General features: G+C 42.2%; 1 protein-coding gene across 6 annotated transcripts in view; it reads right to left on the bottom strand.

Annotated features, from left to right (window-relative positions):
• The window catches only part of EPHA5 (EPH receptor A5), a 195,777-nt gene that overhangs the window by 168,307 nt on the left and 6,221 nt on the right, over window positions 1-21,249 (bottom strand). For all 6 annotated transcript variants that reach the window (XM_058803811.1, XM_058803812.1, XM_058803813.1 and 3 more), the window contains exon 2: window positions 12,398-12,462. In XM_058803811.1, the coding sequence (XP_058659794.1) occupies window positions 12,398-12,462 (65 nt within the window). The remainder of the gene's footprint in view (window positions 1-12,397; window positions 12,463-21,249) is intronic.

Here is a 21,249-nt window from a genome sequence, read left to right as displayed (position 1 = left end):
AAGTGCTAGTTTTTCTGAACAGTTGGAGGAAAAAAACCCTAAATTCTTAAATCCTCTTTTTCAAAACCAGACAATTTCACCCCCACACTTGGTATCTGCTGAGTACAATTAGGTCTTGGGGTTATCATCCAAGAAGGAGTGGTACCTGTGCATCACATTAAAACTCAAACACCTCAAAAAATTAATTCTAAAGAGCACTTTCAATAAATAAATATTTTAAGAAGTCCTGTCATCACCTCCCCTCCCACCCTGCGCTCACTCACCTGTTCTTGGTCTAGCTCACAGCCTAAGTGAGGCACTGATTTGCACTAGAGGAGCACCAAGTAGCTCTTTCTCACAACTGATACCAAACTGAAAATGGATTAATGATACCTCAAATCATAGCAAGAAACACCCAGCGCCATCTTCTCCTGATAACTGTCAATATCATGGTTAATATCCTGAATACTGTCAATATCATGGGAAGAATCACTGGGGTTATAGGAAGATCTCTGAAGACAAGGATTAAGTCACTTGTCCCAAAATATTTTTGCTGAAGTCAAATGCAAAATTCTGCAGCATGAAAGTTCAGTCCTCTCCCAACTTCAGAGCCAGAAGTTCTGATCTTTGAAAGAAAGCATCCCAAGGAGAGCAATTATCCACAGAAAACACACATCTTTACATGATTCTGGTTTATCTTAGTGCAGCAAAAGTAACAGATCTACAGGACACTATATGCCTCAATATACAGGTAGCTCATATACATGGAAAACAATAAGATTCAGGCCTTAGTAATGGGGAACCTCTCTAAAAATTTAAATGCATCTACTTTTTGGACAAGGTTTTTTGAACTTGATTTTTTTTTTTAATTCTCATTTTCTAAAGTCAAGAATTAAATGTAATCAAAGGACTTGCCTGGCACTTGCTTGAATAACAATGACAAAGAGAAAGAAGTAAGAGTACATTAAGCTAAATGCTTATCAAAGCATTTTGGCAAGAACCAAGTACCTGATAATACTTGGAAAGCAGCAAAAGGAAGCAAATAAAGGACTGTGTGGAGGTTTCAGCCTGATCTGACAGATCCAGGCTTTAGAAAGCCACCAGCAATTTTACTCTTTGCCATTATCAGCCTTCTCTGAGCTGTCCCAGACATGCCCAGCTCAGCAGGCAATTTCTTCTACACTTTCCATCACACCATGCTGATCCACAGTCCCCACTCTTCTCAGGGGAGCTTTCATCCTTACCAACCCCGGGGCTCAATCCTGCCTCCTCCCTGCAGCTAACGGGCAACTCATCCATGGATTGTTCCTTACTAAGGCCACTAAGATCATACAGGGGTAGGTGAGGGTCAAACTAACATGCAAGATGTCAACCACTCCTAAATATAGATCACTATTACATCACAGATGTGTCTTCAGTAAACCATCTTGAACTAGAATTAAGAATCAGTGATGTCCCATTACACATGGAAGAAATAATTGCTCTCTACCCTAAATACTCACAACTCCCCTCGGGATGGCACAGTCTTTATATTTTGAGACTATTTCAGTAGATTTTCACCCCCCAAAATCCTCTGCCCTGGCAGAGGAAGCAGCAGCCAAACCATGTTCTGCAATTGTTTTCTACTCACTGTCCATCCCATGGGGTGCAGACCATCAATCACCGTGGCCTGACAGCATACAATATCACAGTGGTATCCCAGAGATGACTGATAGCCAGGTGTCACCCACACTCCTCAACAGGGCTTCATCACTCATGTTGAAGAGCCTAAAGGCTGGAGAGAAGGAGGTGGTACCACTCTTCTTTGGAGCAGAGTTAACACAAAAGCCTCCAAAGCATGATTTGCATCCATGTGTACTGCTCATACCTAATCTCCAATCTGTTTTGCTACAGTACTTTCAGTATTAAGCCAACAGACCTCATGGTTACTGTTTTACTTGCACACACTAATCACAGAGTTCAGTATGCCTTTTCCCTCAAAGTGAAGATGCCCGAAGATAAATTAAGACTATTGACCCAAAATATATTGGGACAAGAAAAGTTTTGAAATAAAACACTGTCATTTTCTTTCAATAGCCAAGAACCCAGTCCCAGCTTCCACTTTATGTGCATGTAGCCTTCAGCAACTGAAAAACGCCCTGTTTTTCTGATCAGGACAAGCAAACAGAAAATCCTGAATGACTTCCATTAACAACTTGAAAAATGGATGGAAGTTTGTTCTAACAATCCCAGATGTTCAGCTGCTGAACTGTTTCTTAATAGTAGGATAACCACATACCAGGACTTTGCAGCAACACAACAGTCAATTGGAAAGCTCTCCTTTCAGGTTTCGAGCTGGTGAAGGGTCTTCAAATTAGCTTTCTATTTTTATTGTCCTCATTCACTGTGTACACACAAGGCAATGGCTTGCCATGAAGACAAAATACCAGCTTCCCTCTTTACATTATTTTCAGGAATTTTGTATTTCAAATGTTCTCCTTCTGAACACACCTACTAGGTGTTTACCTTTTTGAAGCTAGCATTCTTTCTTTTTAATGTTTTTTTTTGGACTGGCTTTCCTGAATAAGTAACATCAAAAAAAAAAAAATCAAACAAGGTGGCATTCTTGAATTTACTTACCAAAAAAAGTGCCATTAACCTGAGGAAAAATATATGCTGTCAAATGGGGCCAGTGCATTTGAAGTCTTATAAAATGATTATGCAATTAAGTGATAAGTAATGCACTGATATATATATTTGGCGCACGAACCAGTAAGAAACATAATTCAAAAATTCATAAAATAAGCTATAAAATCCTAATGCATGTTTTGAAAAGCCTGGGCTGTTGCATATGCATTCTGTAATGGTAATATTTTATTCTGTATAGTTTCAGATTTTCCATGAATGCACTACATTAATACATTTTAATTGTATGGTTACTAACTGTTGGATACCAGTATTTCTGAAATTGGCACAAAAGCAACAAAGAAAACAATGGTTTTAGAAGATAAAGCTCTTCAAAGCTCTTTTATTCCCCCAATGTAATTCCTAGACACTAGAGAAAAAATAAGACATTTTAGCATGAAAGGAGATTATTGTTTGCCCAATGAGCCTGTGTGGAGGAACCTAATGCTGACAACAGTATTTACAAAATGATATACTGAAGGATCAACCTTTATTTTTCCCCATGTAGAATATATTATTCCAGTAATACAGTTCCAGCCAAGATAAAGATTTGCTTTATTCCTAATCTCACTAGTATTAATTTATTTTACAATACCTTAGAGTACTCTAGGCATTTTAGATCTCCTTTAATAAGACCTACACCTCGCCAGATGCTGCTCCCAAATAAATGCTGATTTATGTCAACAGCACACAAACCAAAGGGCAGCCAGCTGAGAGGACAGGACAACAAGAGCAGTCTCAAATGGAGTGAAAAGATTAGATTTCAGATACAAAAGGAGATATGAGAAAGGACATGAATTAAATGGTAAGGCTATACAAGGAGAACTCCTGTCTAGCATGAGTGTCTTTAAAAGTAGATACATATTGCAGCTCATATGTTGCAGGTATCAAGAGTGAATCTTAAATGCAGGTTAATGGATGAGTAGCAGTAACCTGATTTTAGTCAGGCCAAGATTAAAAAAATAAGAAAAGACAAACAAATAGTAACAAAAACACAGCAACGCTCAATACCCACCAATACCCAACCCCTCCCCCCCCCCCAAAAAAAAAAAAAAAAAAAACAAAAAAACAAAAAAAGGGCACACCAAATTTCAAAGGGAAACAAAAACAGATCTCACCCTAGACAGAATCAGGACAGGCTTTCAGACAGAAGGGCTTCAGACTTAGGGTTGCAATAGGTCAGAGCAGACCACCTGGTTTGTTCCTTCAGAAGAGATGAACTCAGCTTTGACCAGAGTAGCAGAGAGAGTCCAACCTGCTGTCAGAAACCTCCTGTGACAGAAATCCCACATCTGCCCCACAGACTAACCATTAGAAGCCACACTCCATAAAATTTACCCTGAACCCGTGTGGTGGTTTGACCAGAAAGAAGTGGGAATTCTGGGATGTTCTGGTCAAACCAATGGGTGCTTGGATTTTGATATTGGCACCTGGGGTAGCCAGTGGGTTTTAGGACACACCTCCGAGAACACCCAGGGGTTAAAAGCAGAGCTTCGGCGCTGGGAGGCTCTCTTGGGACCTCGAGGGACGGAGGTCGGAGCTCTCCCCCGTCCAGCCGCTGCCGCTGGGCGGGGGAGGGGCAGCCATGTGGTAGGCCTGGGCCTGGACAGACATGGGAGTGAGGAGGCCTTGGATGATGGAAGGGTGGAGGAAGAGCCCTAAGAGACAACGGACAGCCTTTCCCCCCCGCCCCCCCCGGAGACAGATAGAGAGAGAGAGAGAGAGAGAGAGCAGCCTGTGTCGTTACCTTGAAATTCAGTAAATACGTGCTGGCAGCAGGCAATCCAGCTGAGGAGATGGGGGGGGGGGGGGGTGCAGCCAGGAGTCCAGCCGCCTGGAGGAGTTTTTAACCCCTTTTGGACAATGAAAACGCTACAGAACATTAACCCTTCCTAGACGTGTGATAAGAGTGGAGGAGGACGAAGGAAATGAACCAGTGATGGGGGTCTGGACCAGAGAGAGAGAGAGTGAGAGATGTTGAAAGAAGGGAGAAGATGGAGTGGCATTTTATGCTGGACTCTTTTGTGTAGCCATGGACAGAGCCATGTTTCCGTGAGATACAGAGACTGAGTCCAGGGGGAGAAATGTCCCAGTGCCAGAGAAGATTCAGTGTGGGTACCCCTCGGCCCCAGGGGGTATATAAAATATGGGGGGGGACGGATGTCCCAAAGGTGAGAAGATGAGATACTGTGTTTTTCTGGAACTGGACAAAGCATCCTTAAAAAAAGACAACCCTGGAAGCAGCCCTGATCCCTGTTCGGTGGTGAGAGCACTGGAACAAGGACGGAAGAGGCCACCACGACACACAGAAGGGCTCCCTCTCCTCTTGAGGAGCTGAAAGTCTGAGCAATCTGAAGGGTGGTGTTGGACCTAGAATTGGTGATTTGGAGGATGTATTGTATTGGGAATTTAGGGAGGAGGAGGAGAGTGTTTTTGTGAGGTTTTCATTTTCCTTGTTTTTTTTTTTTTTTTTCTTCTTTTGTGTGTAGTTTAGTAATTGTTTGTGTGTAGCTTAGTTAATAAAATTTTCTTTATGTTTGAGTTTGGAACCGGCTTTGCTTATTCCTGGTCACATCTCACAGCAGACACCGGGGAGAAGGTGTACTCATGGGGGCTCTGGCTTTGCCAGGCCCAAACCATAACAACCAGTCTAGATGAAACAAATACTGCTTCTCTTGTCCTACCCATTGCAATCCTGGATGAAAGTTTTTCCCTCCCTCCCTGGTGGCTGAGGCCAGCCCAAGACTCTGTGCTACACCCAACTCCATCAGCCTTCTTACACAGGATGCAATTCCCCATTGCTAAGCTGATCTCTTTAGATTTTGATTGGTATAACAAAGCTTTGTGAAACAAATGCAGCTCTATGAGCATCGCCAACTCAACAGGGAAACCCACCCGTGTGGACAGTAGTCTGCTGGCCAAATTCACCTCTCATGGCAGTGCCCTACTCCCACTGAACTCCAGCATCTTCATTCTCCCTCTGGGGCTTTCAGAGTTGGAAACATGAAGCCAGTTCTACTTTAAACACAGTTTAGTTAAATACCACAAGGGTCTCATACAGTTGCATTATTAACCTCTGGTTAATGACCTCCTTCCCAACCCAAAGCTCAAGCTCTTTTGTTGGAGTTATGCTATACAAAAAAAGCATGCATGACTCTGGCACACTAAGCAGGCAGCACAACCAAAAGAAGACACATCATCAGGCCCCATTGGATGAATAAAAATGACCATGGACATGAAGTACCAGAAAGAGAGTCACAGAGGACAGATCTGTAACTATATATATAAATACACACACAGATATATAGAGATACTGCAAATTACCTTAATAAATCCTAGTGGGCAAAAAACACCCCATATGTTTCAACTCTTGAGCTCAACATCACCCCACACATGGTTTGTGTACAATTCCTTTATTTGGTATATAACAGAAAACATTAGGTACTACTGCTCAGGCTTGGATTACACAGTTCACTTCAAACCCTTACACGTGCAGTATTGTTTCTTACTAAAGTGTGCATGTACAAAAATGTGTACATATAAACAAAGCAGCCAAATTGCAGGCTTTTAGGGTGCCATTTACAGTTTTTCAGCTGCTCAGTATTACTTCCATCATGCTTCCTGCTAACGTTTAAATGGCATTCTTGTATGTTAGCATGTGTTGGTTTTGGCTGGGATAGAGTTAATTTTCTTGGTGGTAGCTGGTGTGGGCTATGTTTTGGATTTGTGCTGGAAAGAATGCTGGTAATTCAGGGATGTTTTCCTTAGGGAGGTTACACAGAGTCACGGCCTTTTGTGGCTCTCACCCCACCCTACAGCAGGAAGGCTGAGGGTGCACAAGGAGTTAGGAGGGGACACGGCTGGGACAGCTGATCCCAGCTGACCCCAGGGATATGCCACACCATATGGAGCATAGAGAGCTGGGGAGAAGAAGGAAGGGAGGGACATTCAGAGTGATGGCATTTGAGTTCCCAAGTCACAGTTATGTGTGAGGGAACCCTGCTTTCCTGGAGATGACTGAACACCTGCTGGCCCTTGGGAAGAGGGGAAGGAATTCCTTGTTTTGCTTTACTTGCACACATGGCTTTTGCTTTACTGATTAAACTGCCTTGATGTCAGCCCATGAGTTTTCCCACTTTTACCCTTCTGATTGTCTCCCCCATCCCACTGGGGAGAGGGACAGGAACAAGCAGCTGTGTGGGACTTAGCTGCTGGCAGGGGTTAAACCACAGAGCAGATCCTCGGAATTCCTCTTCTACGCTGGTCACAGACGAGCAGCAGCATTTGCAGGAAAAAAAACCACAGGCTGCCAAAAGTGCTGCCCTGAAAATGCCAATTATAATCATAACTACATGACACAGCTCAATGGTGCCAAGAATCCTCCTTCTCCTTTCACTAACCCCCATCCCTCCCCCTTTATTTTATTTCTATCCCTGAGGGCAAGCACTGCCTCCAATCCAGGATTCCTGTGTTAAATCTCTATCTGAACTAGGATTGACAGAGAGAAACAGAATCTATTCCCAAATCATGCTGAGTAATCTAAAACTGCTGTTATTTTTAACTTTAAAGAGGCATCCTAGGGTACCTATCCTCAAAAAAATAAGCCAGAAATGCTGCTTGGGAAAAAAAAAACCAACAAACCACCTATCCAAACCAAACAGAAAAAAACACAAAAAACACCCCAAACCAACCAACCAAAAAAAAAAAATCAAGACCATCAATATCCTACATAAATTAGAAACAACTTCTGGAATCAGTCTAGCTCAATTTACCCAACTTTCAGTATTTGGCCTTACTAACCCCCCAAAGGAGGGGCAATTGCTTTCCTTCTTGCTGTCCACATGCAAGAAATCACCTAGCTCCCTCACAACTCTTTATTCATTGCAGAAAATTAACATCTCCTCAGGACCAGGTTCTTCAGTACATGTTTATTTTCCAGTTTGAGCCTAAAGAAAAAAAAAGCCATCACATGGAGCTGTGCAATGAGCCACAGCACAGAAGCAATACCCCAAGGACCACAGAGACTTTCCTGTTCTGTGCTGCAGGAAGTTCAGGGAAATCAGTGTGAGGTGGAGGAGATGGAAGAGAACCCTTTGTGCAAAAGCAAAGCAGGTGTGCAGCACTCTGATTTGGACAGAAAAAGAGTACTTCTAATCCATAAATAAAGAAGTTTTAAAGTAACAGTGAAAGGAGGGAGGGTCAAACAAGTAAATCAGCCCTATAAGGGCCGCTGGAACAAAAATCAGATATAATTGCTGAATAAATCAAACCAGTAAAAAAAAAAAAAAAATTTAAGCACCAACTTTGGTTTTACTTGGCCAGAACAAGTAAAACTGCACAGCATGGGTTTGCTCTGTAGCCCCTGCTATGGCTTTGCAGCAAGCTGAAATGCACGACCCAGCCTCCTGCCCAGTCAAGGGAGGAAGAGGATGCAATACAGCCCACAAACACTGCCTGGCCTCACCTGACTATTTCTGTCACAGCACTTACTCTTGTTCCTACCACTGTGAGTTTGCATAGGATAAAAATGTATGTTTAGCACAGAGAAGCACAGGCCTGTGCTTCAGTCAGAGCTGTCCAGTGTCACAGCCACGTGCAGTGCACACACAAACCTCTGATGTGCCCACTTTGGGCAGTCCTAAGCACTGCCCCAGCAATCGGTCCAGAGGGAAAAGACTTTGCAGACCTGCTGTACAAGCTTTTAATAGAAAACCTGACTGGTTTTGTTCATGTGCTTGGAGGGCTTCCTACTGCACAAGAGGGACCAGACTTTCCTGATATAGCCTCTGGTAATTACAATAACTACCTTCAAGTTAAAACAAACTTACAAGAGCTGCAGAAATAAATCAAAACTGTCCCTTTGGCATGTAATAAGAGGATCAATTCCTAACCTGAGCACAAAAAGGACAGCATTTTCCATGCTGACCATGCTGTTTTGTCCGGAAGAGAGTCCCTTTTCTGAGCTCCATGGCCATGAGGGCCTCACAGGAATCTGCTTATGCTTTTAAGAGATAAAATGCAAGTTTAAGAGCTGACTGCACAACTGCTGCAAGCTGCTGGACCCACACAGGGCAGCCAGGAAGCCAGACTACTGCCATTTACTTATCCTTCGGGGAAAAGCAGCAGAAATAAGGAAGCCCTTTCTCCTGTTCAGCAGCTGGTTCTTCACACTAGAAGGCATTGTTTCAAAGCCCAACTTGGCCATAGCACATTTCAGTCATCTCATTCCCATGCATCCCTCAGTACTCCAAGGAAGAGGGGGATTTTTCCTACCTTCTATGTGCATGGGGAATATGAAGGCCAACCAGGCTGCAAGGATAATGGCCACCACCCAAACCAGTACCAAGTAAGTGCCTTGCCAGACACAGAGCTTCAGAGGACAGCCTTGGCTAAAGTGCTCATCTCCCTTTCCATACAACCCACTTCTCACAAGGTGAGCCAGCACACACTGCTCAGCAGTGCATCAAGGTCTGATTTTGTGGGGACTGCAGCTGCTACAGTGCTTCTTCATTTGAGATGAGAGCACAAAACAGGCCTACCTTTATTCCTGATTTGTTTCCAGGCTGGAGAGTCAGCCTCCTTCCCATAAAATGCTGCTTTCATTTCCCACGTTAGATCACATTTTCCCATTGTGTTCAGAAAAAATAAGGTGAACAAGAGACTAAACAAGGGTAACTTGGACCTTTCTGGAGCATGAAATGTTTTAAACATTCAATATACAAAAATTACACAGCACACAGCTGTAATAGAAGTTTAGACTATGATATCTACAAAGGATCTGCCAAAAGCAAGTTCATTTGGCTTGCCTGGACCTCTTATCCCAATTGTCTCAGTAGGGGCTTTTTGTGGGATTTTGTTTGTTTGTTTTACATGTGGAAATCTGTTTTCAAAACCTACCAGCTTAAGCCTTTGTGGTACAAAGATAATTTCTCGCAAGCACTCCCATACAATGCCAAAGACTAAACACTTGTTTTCTTTAACAGCAACTGTGCCCCGCTACAGTCTCCTACTTCTAGCACTTATAGTTCTAAGAAAAGTATTTATGTTCTGTTAAGATTATAATAAAAATAAAGTGGAGAAGCAGCAACACTGGAAGAGAACCAATGTATCTTCAGCTGGAACTGCACCACTGTTGAATAGCGACTGCACTCCACAGGATATTGTTCACAGCAACAGCAAAACACCATGCCTCAAAAAGCTTACTTCAGAACGTGGTTTGTATCTACATACTCTGGCACAGCAAAGTGTGACACATCCTGGCATTCTTGCTCCTTTCCTTCAAGAAGAACTGTGCAGACAGATACAGGGACCTTGAAAATTTTCCCTAGGAGAACATCCTGAGGTAACAAATTTGGATGAGAATGCCCCCAAACACACAAGAAGGCCTATATCGGATGACAGTTAAAGCTCCCTCCTTTTCCAAATTCAGATCCTGAAGAAAGAGTGACTTTAAATACTAATATTTGGTAGATACTGTAAAAAAAATTAAGCAAAGAATGTGTAACTGCAGTGTGGCTGACTGCAGAGCAGAAATAGCAATTAGAGAAGTAACTCTGGAAAGACCTTTTTCAGTGCTCATAAAATACTGCAAATATATTAGACAAAAAAATAAAGACAGTTGGACTAACCTCCTGGATTTTTATAATGTCCCATGAAAACAAAGAAGATTAAGATAAGATTTCTGGAAATTTGAAAACCAACTGCCTAATTCACTTTTAAACACAAAGCAGAAGTTAATTAAGGTAAAAAAGATCTCCCTATTGAGTCAGTAACCTTTAATTTGGCATTCATGAGTGTACTTTGATTTACTCTTTGGAAACTGAGCTTGTAAATATAGAAAGGTTTCCCTAAATAATGAAAAGATACAGTTGTGGCTTATGTATAGGACAGTTAGCTTTTGATTTACTCATCTACACATACAGACTCAGAAGTATTCTGAACTTCTCAGCCCTGTTTTTCTATGGATATTCTTTTAGGGGCATTGGGATACACCAGAACTGGGCTTTATACCACAGGAAAAATACCAGAAGATGTTAAAAAAGTTTAAAAACAAATAAAACCATCCCTTAAGAATATTGGGTACTGGATATTGGGATCCTTATGGTGCACCATGGCACCAAAATATTGCTCTGCCAGCATATCTGGCACCAGCCATTCTGATGGCCACACAAGCAAGTGGAGTAAGTTTTATTCTCAGCTTTAAATCAACAGATTAAAAAAATAAAAGGCTATAAACTAACCCTAACAGGATTAGATCTTGGAAGGAATTGAAAATAAAATCAGATCCTTGTGTAGCTTTCACATTCCTGCTGTAACCAGTGCTTGTAAACATGCAGCTTGTCCAAGTGAGGCTGCCATTTCCACAACCTTTCATCCACACAGAATATATGGAAAGCCAGACTTTAATTTACTGTCTAATATATATTTTTTTCCAAGGCTGGCTGAATTTTATACAAACACCATCTATATAACAATCCAACTGGAATCCAAGACAATTATGCAGTCTGTTTCATCTGGTGACTAAACCTCTGGAATAACACATTCCTGAGACTTGCTCTGTTGGAGGGCTCAGTCATGCAGCATTTCTAACTTAGGATGCTTTCTACCCTCACACAGTGCTCATGGCTTTCAGGAACTGACAGGAATACCCAGCATGGCGCAGAAATCAACCTTTCAAGACTGCACCAAATCTCTGTCGTAGTACAGCATTGCAGATGCCCCAAACCAAAGACCAAAAGTCATAGCCAAGACTACTGTGATGCAGTCAGGTCAAGCAGATACACTGGAGGGTATTAATGCATTTAAACTCTACTATTTACTTCAAGTATAAAATTAGGCCAGGTTCTTTCAGCTACAGAATCACAAGAACGGGTCAGGTTGGAAAGGCCACAGTGGGTCATCTGGTCCCACCTCCCTACTCAAGCAGAGCCACCCCAGAGCACATGGCACAGGGTTGTGCTTAGAGGGTTCTTGAGTATCTTCAGTGAGGGAGATTCCACAACTTTTCTGGGCAACCTGTTATTCACACAATAACCCATGATCACCTACACAATAACCAACTTCACTCCTCATATTCAGGTGAAGCTTCCTGTGCATCAGTTTCTGCCCTCTGCCTCTTGTTCTATTGCTTGGCAGCAGTAAGTGGAGCCTGGCTCCATCCTCTTGGCACCCTCCCTGCACTCACAGACGTTGTTGTTTCAGTTGTCTCCTCTTCAGGCTGAACAGCTCTTAATATAGGAAATGGTAAGGGACAGAGGCTCTTCAAGGTGCTTAGAACTCAGCTCCTGTTTCATTGTTATCAGGTCCCAGAACTTTACCATGAATCTGAGATGCATTTGTGAACAGCCTTGTTCATTTAAAGCTAACAATGATCTTCCACATCTTGCTCTTCAGAAGCTAACTTCCAAAAAATTGTTTTCCACATTTACTGCAAAGGCTCAAGAAAAAACCCAAGAATTTATAATTGAAGAGAAATTTAAATAACCTCATGGATTTTCTTGGTGAGGGGGGAGGAGTGAGGAGGCTGACTCATGATTATTTTTTAATACTTGTGGTTGGCTCTGCTGCATAAATGAATCAATTCCCTAGCCGTACAGCTCCATTTCTTCAGTCACAGCTTGTTGTTTTATTTATTTTTTTCCCTCCATTGCCGACAAATCACTCTGGAGAGTTTTTAAACCCAGTAGTCTACTTTCCGAATGGAAACGATTAGTATAATCTGGGAGAGAGAAAGAAAACAACAGCAGAGACTTACCCCATTTTTTGGGTAGGCTATCCATCCTAGGTCCCCCATTACTGTACGTGAGTCCAGCAAATTCACTGAAAATAAAAGAAAAAATATGTTAAAGAACATGGACTGATTACAAACTTCAGCAGATATTTCAAGGTATGGATGGCTCTGGTAAACAGATTGTTTATAATTAACCAAGGAAGTTGAATTTCTGTAAAGCAAAATAACAATGCAATAACTCCTCTAACAATGAGGTCATACAATGAAAACAATTCTGTCTATCCATTAGCTTATTCCTTTGAGATCTGCCACAGAAATCAAGTTGCAAATGCACTGAACTTCTGCGAAATACAGATCCTGCACATTCTTAGGACCTTGAGCTGCCAGGGGAATAAGTACCTCATGCACACTGTGTGTTTACGTGTATATGCCAGACATACAGTATATAGGTAAAAATATACACTCACAAACATCTTTGCAAGTTTATACACACATTTCTTCTAAGGCGGCATGTATTTTTTGGCATAATCAGGCCCTTAGGACAAAAATGAAACAATAATTTTTTAAGTATTATATGTGCAAGTATTAATTTCATCAGCAATCTATAATTTTCTTCCTCTTCCACATTTTCCTCCAAGTCTTTGACATCTTCATTATAAGCTATGCAAGGCATCTTTTGTCTTGTACACACAAAAATTCATGAACAATTTTAAGTCACACAAGCAACCAACAATTTACATTAAAGAGCAAAAAAACCCCTATTGCCGAGTTTGTAACATTTTTTTCCTCTCTTATTACCTGAAATATTGGGTAAAAAGTGAGAAGTGACTAAATCCACACAAACTTAATTCAGCTAAGAAAAACAGTGGCAGCTTCTGGTGCTGAGCTTTCACCTACTGCACCCAGGGCTCTAAATCTCCGAGGCAGAAGATTGAATCATCAATTGTCATCCAAAATCTCAATTTCAGAGTAACTTTTGTCTACCTTAATAGCACACTTCATCAGATTACAACACTCACTTCTCTCAGTATAATTGTTTGCATAAGACCTCACTTCTTGTACTCATGTTCTTCCTGAAAAGGAAGGGACTTCCCTGGGTCTTCAATTCCTGACCTCCACCCTGCATGCTCTTTAAAAATCTCACTGGAAGTTTTGGTAATTGGACTTTCAAGACCATCCAGCACGTGATTATCTAGACCAAGAACAAGCTTGAAATGGGTGCTGAGGTTTTGTGCTCTTTTCTTTAGAATTGCAAGGATGTAGGTACTTAAAGATTGCTACAGAGAAAAAACCAAACAGGTTGTAAGCACAAATTTAAAGCAGGCATGTATCATAACTAACCCTCTGGGTTACACCATTTATGGAGGCATACTAAGAAAATCCAGAAGTACTATACTGCAAAGCTTGCTCCTTTAAAATATTAAGGAATATTTAAAAACAAAGGAAGGCTAAGCAACTGATTTCATTTGGAAAAGAAACCCAAAGTTCTCTAAATCAATTTGGTCTTGATCATTGTACTGCACTGAAGGCTGACTGCTGTAGTTCCTTGTACACAAAATCAGGCCAAAACACAAAAAATAAAACACAGTTCTCAGATTGGGCAAATGCTTATCTTAAAAGTGATTTGCCTATCCAGGTATTTTCACAATGTATAAAAGTATTAATGCAGGACACTACCACAAGGCATAACATGTTCTGCCTGGTCAAGTATATTTTTGTGATATTGAGCAAAGAACACAATTGGTGGCTCAGGGTTTTCATTTCTGGATTGCTTTTTCCTGCCAAAAGCAGAAACAGTTGGAAGCTGTCAGTGCTACCAAACTACAGGACATGTGGTGGAAGCAATACTCAGAGACTACACTGGACTGTATTCACAGTAAGTAAACATACAATCAGGAGGCTTTCCACCCCAGAGTCTGTGCAAAATAAAGCTACTGCTATCACTTAGCACTAGATACATCACCCAGTTATGCCCAGCCTTTCCCCTTATGAAGTCTCCAGGTAAAATGGTCATTAATTTCTCCTGCTTCAGCTGAAGCCAAGCACTGCCATCCAAGTGCTCCTGAGCTACACTATATTTTCTTAGAATAAAAATAATGACCCCAAAGTATTCTTCAAAATAAGACACACAAACAACACATCCCATATTATAACTGTATACTATTTTAAAAAGCAAGAGACAGCAGTGAAGTTGCTAAAATGGCAGGTTTGCTCAAATTCCTTCTATTAAAATCACTGTAATTAAACTGTGCAGAACAGTATATTCCTGTCGTTAAGTTGCAATGGATGCAAAACAAGTATTGATCTACATTGTACAACTTAATTAAAAGTTGTCCTGGAGATGCTACTAATGAATGTAATTAGATGCTGTGTTTGATGTCACAAGCTTCTTCATGACACGCTAATTAAGGAAAAAGCAGAAAAAGTACTTTATTCAAACATCAGATCATAAAAAGAACATGATACAACTAAATATTGTATTATCTTTCTATCAATGACAATTTTTAAATTGCTGTTATTAACTTCCAATTCAAAATAATTTTCTGCATATGAAAAGATAATACAGCCCATTCAACTCTAAGTCAAGTCAGTGGGAATTTTCTGACTAGTGAGTCAGCTAGCAGAGACGAATACAAATCCCCAGCTACAAAAGACTCAATTCCTCCTGTGTCCTATTGCATTCTGCATAAATAAATAGGATGGAATACACCTTTTGACAGGCACCATGCAGTAACTCAAAACTCATGTGCCAGGAAGGCAAAAGTGACAAGTGACTTGAAGCTGTCCCTGGCTCTGGGCTGCTGTGGAGAGCAGAGGGGCTCCCAGCACAGCTCAGAAAGGCTCTGAGGGGCTGTAAGGCACAGCAGGCACTGACTGCCCCATGAGCAGCTATCACCTACCCTGCTCAGGGCTGCTTCCACACTGCAGCATCTGAATCACTGCACTGCATCCATCTGCTCTGATGAATATATGTAGCCAGTAACCTAAACCACCTCCAAGGACAGAGATGTTTTGCTTTGAGAAGCCCCAAAATTCTAGCATATACACACAAATTGTCACTTCCTCTGTTGAGATACAAGGTGTCTGCACCTTCCCCATCAGCAGCCTCCCAAAATGTCACTGGGCATGTCTGTCCTTCACTTGCACCATTTGCAGGTCACTACCCCACCCCAATGCAGCCCCAAAACAGGGCCCCAGCATCCCCCACCCCACGGGAGGGGTGTTTCCTCCCACAGCCCAGGTGCAGGAGTTCCCCATGGCAGTGATGCTATGCACACTTTGGGGATGCTCTCTCAGGCACCCTTCCTGTCCTGCCCTGCCCAGAGGTCACTGGAACACACACACTGGTCCCACTGCACAAGCCCAGACAGGCTCAGCACCACCTCTCTTCCCACCACCTTCCAGCCTGGCAGGAACATTATTTTTGCTGAAATTGTTTTTATCAAAAAAATGCTACTTGGCCAGGCTGAGGAAAAAATCAGTGAGCAAGCAGCAGGTAAAAAAGACACCGGGAACAGAGGAAAACAGGAACAGAACCATTCCTCCCTACTCAACCTGTGATGACTTTCAGCATGTATTTGGCTGTGGCTGTTTAATAACCAAGTAATCCAAACACTCAGGACACCAAAGGAGGTAATTCAGGAACACCATCAGCTATGTGTGCAAAGCTTGCATGCTTCAAAAGGTCTAGGGCCAGCTCCTGTGTGACTTCTGGACTTGCCCCAGCATTGCCTACTCCATGGGCATAACCCAGAGCTGTACCCAGGAGCAGTTGGGATACTGTAGAGCTAATCATGCCCAAGAAAAAAAAAATCTATTCAGAAATTAGTAACAATTCTGATTGGCCCATAACCGTAAAAAGCTCCAAAATAACCGAAGTCCTTTATCCCTACTTCCTTTCTATCAGCACCAGCTAGCTTTACCTCAACAAAAAAGCAAGAGACCTCAGACCCCATAAGCACACACTTAGCACCTGTATCTTTGCCAGCAAACTTGGAAGTTAATATATATTATTTTTTGCTCATCTCCACCATCAGTGCATCCATCCCACAAGCCCTAATTATTTCTAATGCTCAGTCAAGGGGAACACAAAACCACACAGATCTATATCATCATTAACTTCCATGCCTTCAGGGTAGGATAAATGATGATTAAGTCTAAAGTCATACCACAGCCCCCCTTTTTTTTTTTTTTTTTTTTTAATACAGAATAATAGCCTGGGGAGTTTGCATACACTCTTGTTCTCTGACAGGCTGGTTACTACAGGTGAGCAATCAAGTTAGAGAAAAAACAGACATGATCTAAACCTTTGCCCTGAACTTTAGCTGGTGAATTAATAGTGGTTTTTCACTTGGGAATCTCTGTCAGGGAGCCTGGATATAGCTTTTTACTCAGAAGTCCTTGTCATGGTCATACAACTGGCATTGAGCAGCTTAACCATGGCTACACAGGGACTGTGTCTGAGAGGAAGCACATGAAATTCAACACTGACCTAAACCAACTCTCCCCAGCACAGCAGAGCTCCCCACTGGCACAGCCACCTAAAACATGCGGCAGCAGCAGCTTGCCCAGGAGAAAGCAGGACAGGCTTAAAGTGATGGTACAATGCCTGAAGTAGGAGCCACCAATTCATGGACCACTGAAGTGACATGGCTCTTCTGGCTCTGGGCTGGAGCAGGATCATCTGGAGTGTTGGGGTTTTTTTCCCTTCATTCCAATTTCAAGTGGGAAAAAAATGCCCATGCTAAAAATCAAAAATGCCCCACCAACAGTCTAGAACATTGAGTATTTCTGATCCCACCAGCTACACATCCTCCTGCCATTTAAGTATCTAAAGATCTTCCAGGAAATCCTTCACTACTCACCCTGGGGCAAAGTCTCTGTAGGCATACAAAATCTGAATTCTCCAGAGTTGACATGGTCTTTGAGCTAATTTCCAATACTGAATAATAGAATAATAGAGTAGAATAATACTGCTCTTCAGTAGCACCATTTGCAAGCTAAGGTTTCCCACAAGGCATCCTCTACCAAAGTATACCCTAAGAGCTCTAGAATAAGCAAAATGGTTGGGATAGCAAAAGCTGATGGAATTTCTATCATGATCAAGCTGTATGTAAAGCCATAAAAATCTCTTTTTATTTTATCCCACTGAAATATACTTAAAACAGGAAGGAAATGTAATCCTCTCTGACCCTAAAAACCACCTTCCATCACAAAACAAACAGGAGTAAAGAAACCTCCCTGAAAGTCTGCACAGATGTTTCAAGACATCACATGAATTCTGAAGTAGCACATTTCTAAACAAGTAACACTAACTAAACTGAAGTTAGTGTTAACACTTAAATAAAAATGTTTGGTTTTCAACAATTGAAGGACAACTCTTCTTTAATAAAATTGTTACAAATTGAACAGGAATGTGAATGTTATTTTCAGTAGCCTGAAGCTGAAGTCTGTTGTGAAAGAAGGCCATGCTCCTACATCCTCCTCCAGGCTCCTGGCCCCTTGGCACACACGCTGCAGGACACAATGTACCTCCAGCCTTTCTGTGAGTGGTCAAGGCAGCCCCAGCTCTGACCCAATGCTCACAGCTCGTGGGAACAACTGCATTTACAGAAACCTCTCACAGGAACACTCACTGACAACTAAGCACGGGGTGAAACCTTCTGCGGGATGGGGGTCAAGGTGCAAGACAAGATGTGACAGCAGCGCTTTGCACTCCATCAGAAGGTCTCAGAAGACCCCCTTCTGAGGTCTTCATCTGACCTGAGACTTCATCTCAGGTCATCAGAAGAACAGCATCACAGACTTTCCACCAAGCTTCATGCCTTTACTCCCCTCCACCCAAAGGAGGGGGCATAGCTGGCAACATCATCATTAACAGAGCTCATTTCCCCTTACAATGCATACACCCCCATCCTTCCTCCAGTACTTCCAGGGGTCACAGCGCTAGCAAAACACATAGACAGCAGAGGACTCTTCCATCATTATCATAATGGGTCAAAGTTTTCCTGCTTCATAAATCTTCACTGATTTTATTGCAGTTCATTCCTGCAGTTCGTTCATCGTCCAACAGTTTTCCCTGTTGTGCCAAGTGTTTCTCTAAAAAGTATATATCCAAGGTACTCCAAGAAGTGAAAGTCAAAAATAACCCATGAAAGCAAAAACAAATAAAAAAAAATCTTACTCTTGAAAGAAATCAAGGTCACCAGGGAGCAGATGCCTTGAATTAATTAGCTACATTGAGTAGGGACAAAACACACAGAAGCAAGAGCCTCTGAAATATTTCCATCAGTGGAAACAAGCTACATCAGAGTACAAGCTGTAGCAGAACCTATTATTTATAGCCCACTGGAGGAGGAAAGTATACACTACTTAATGAACTTGCAAACTAATATTAACTGCAGATTTATATTTTATTATGTTGGCTTCATTCTGATCCAAGTTATCATGATTCCCTTTTATAGCAAGAGCCAAAATGAATCTGCATCACAGATTCATAGATTTTTAAGGCCAGATGGACAATTGCAATCATAACACCAACTAGAGAATTAATCTAGTAATTTCTGCATTACATCTGTAATTTGCTTGAACACACTGTTTACAAGGAAATGATATTGCCCTTTGACAAAGTTCTTCAGGTTGGCTGCATTTTTTCCCCATGTGCATAGAACCAGCTGTAGCACCAGGGAGGGAGACCCAAAGCTCACTTTGATAACCTGACCCACTAAAACAACCAGAAAACTGCAGAGTTTTTCCTTACAAAAATTTCCAGTCAAAACAAGAGGCAGTCATTTGTTCTTCCCACCATACATTACTTAATGGAAGAAAGTAGTTGGATTAGCCTGACACCAAAGTGCCTGGAAACTTAAAAACTTCAGGAATGTTTTGCTTTTCTTTAATGGTAAACACTCCTATTCCCACCAAAATCACCATTTAACTGAAAAGGGTTTATTCACTGTGAAGAAAGCCAGGAAAACGCTTCCATTCTCACTCATCAAATTCACTGGAAACAACACTGTACCAACACAAGAGCAGATTTCTGAGCTGGCTGCAGCACCACGTTTTTGGGTAACCATCTGGGCAAGTATCACTTTACCACAAAGAAAGAAAAAGCAGCTTCCACTGAAAGCAACATGCAACCAGCACCTGCAACCTGACAACCAGCCTGCATGGAGAAACAAAATACCAGTGCTGTCCTGCAGATCAGGGCCTCCAACCACTGTCAAAGCATCTGCAGCCATTGAAGGAGGCAATTTCTTCAAGACCCTGCTTAAAGCTAGCACCTCATCAAGCACACACAGAGTCAAGCTGAATGTTAACACCCCAACACCTTCTCAGCGCAATCAAAACACCTGCTAGCAGGGCTGAGATGGAATCTCACCTCCTTCCCTAAATTAACTACTAAAAGTCATACAGCCTCTGTGGTCTCTGTTCCCAAAAGGTGTCCTAAAAGACATTGAGATCAATATCTGTTATGCATATATCTAAACTGAAGAAATTTGGCACAGGTATATCCAGGCCTGGCAAGGCTGTCAGCTTTCAGCACCAGTGGACTTGCAAGACATCACTGTCCACTACCAATAAAGCCTTCCTGTTAAAAATAATGACTACTCTGCTGCCACTGAATTCATTCAAGTAGAAAATAAGAGGAACTGACATAATGCTTAGCAAGCATTTGGGAGGAAAAAAATGTTTAAAATGATCTACTGGCTTTGCAGGGGGGTTGACAGTTTATCCCTTCCATTTCTGTGGAGGGAAGAGGGTGGAGGTAGCTTGTAATTCTTACATTTTAGTAAGAATTTGCTTTTGAGTGTTAGTAAAGCAAGGATGGATAAGCCAAAATGACTGGGTTATTTTTAGAAATTATCTTTAAAAAGCAGGTATGTAGATAATTTAGCCAAGTAGTTTCACTGTTTTGGGACAAACAGTTTAAGAAGTGATACAAGTCCACTCAGAAGCATGAAGAAATGCTCATTACTGACGATGAATAATTGATTTTCTCTCAGGTGTTCCTCTATCCCCTCTGGGAATTACTAAGTTCAGACTGGTTGTTCTGATCCCTTTCTAACATGAAGTGATCCAAGTTAGAGAACCCAGTAGATAACACCTTGGCAAAACACTTCAATACTGCCCCCTGCACCAAAATGACATGGAAGCCGGCAGGCCCAGGGTTCCATCCCCTCTCCTACAGGTTCAATACCTGCTACACAGCCACCTACACCGAGGAGCTCTCAGCTTCTGAGGGTGCTGTTTGCTGTCCATGCACAGTTTCCTGTTCAAGGCACAGTTTGCTGAACAGGTTCTCAGGAGCTTGCCCGCAAGAAGACAAGGAGCAGGGATCCCCTTCCTCCTCAGGGATGCCAGATCAACTCACAGGGGAATTCCCAGACCTGTTGTCATAGCATCACCTTCTCCAGGAGGCATCACTCATCCTTTCCAGCCAGTGGTCACCTGAGTACCTCTACCTGGTCAGAGTGCTCCTAACACACCTGCTGCACAACTGAAATGCCAGGCAGGAGGGAGAGAAAAGGAGCGTGTTTTCATACCAACACCACTCCCGGTGAAACAGCACCCACTGAAATGTTCCCATGGCAATTATTGTGGCTCAAAACATCTTCAGCCCTCTCTGCAAGGCAGAAGCAGCATCCTTGTCCACAGCAGGCAATATGCTCTGCATCTCTGCAAACAGCCACTCACCCATCACCTACCACACCCAGCAGCAGCCAGGTGCCATGGATCACAGTGCTTGCATCTCCTCCTCCTGATTGCCTGCTCTGGAGCAGCTTCCTTGCAGGAGACAGGGATAATTGCTTTCCACCTCCAAGAGGATATGTGCATTAAACCTTCGGAGAGGTTCAGATAATGCACTGACCAAA

Source organism: Ammospiza caudacuta, chromosome 4, assembly GCF_027887145.1.
Source record: "Ammospiza caudacuta isolate bAmmCau1 chromosome 4, bAmmCau1.pri, whole genome shotgun sequence".
Lineage (NCBI taxonomy): Eukaryota > Metazoa > Chordata > Aves > Passeriformes > Passerellidae > Ammospiza > Ammospiza caudacuta.
This window is presented reverse-complemented; position numbering and strand designations above follow the sequence as displayed.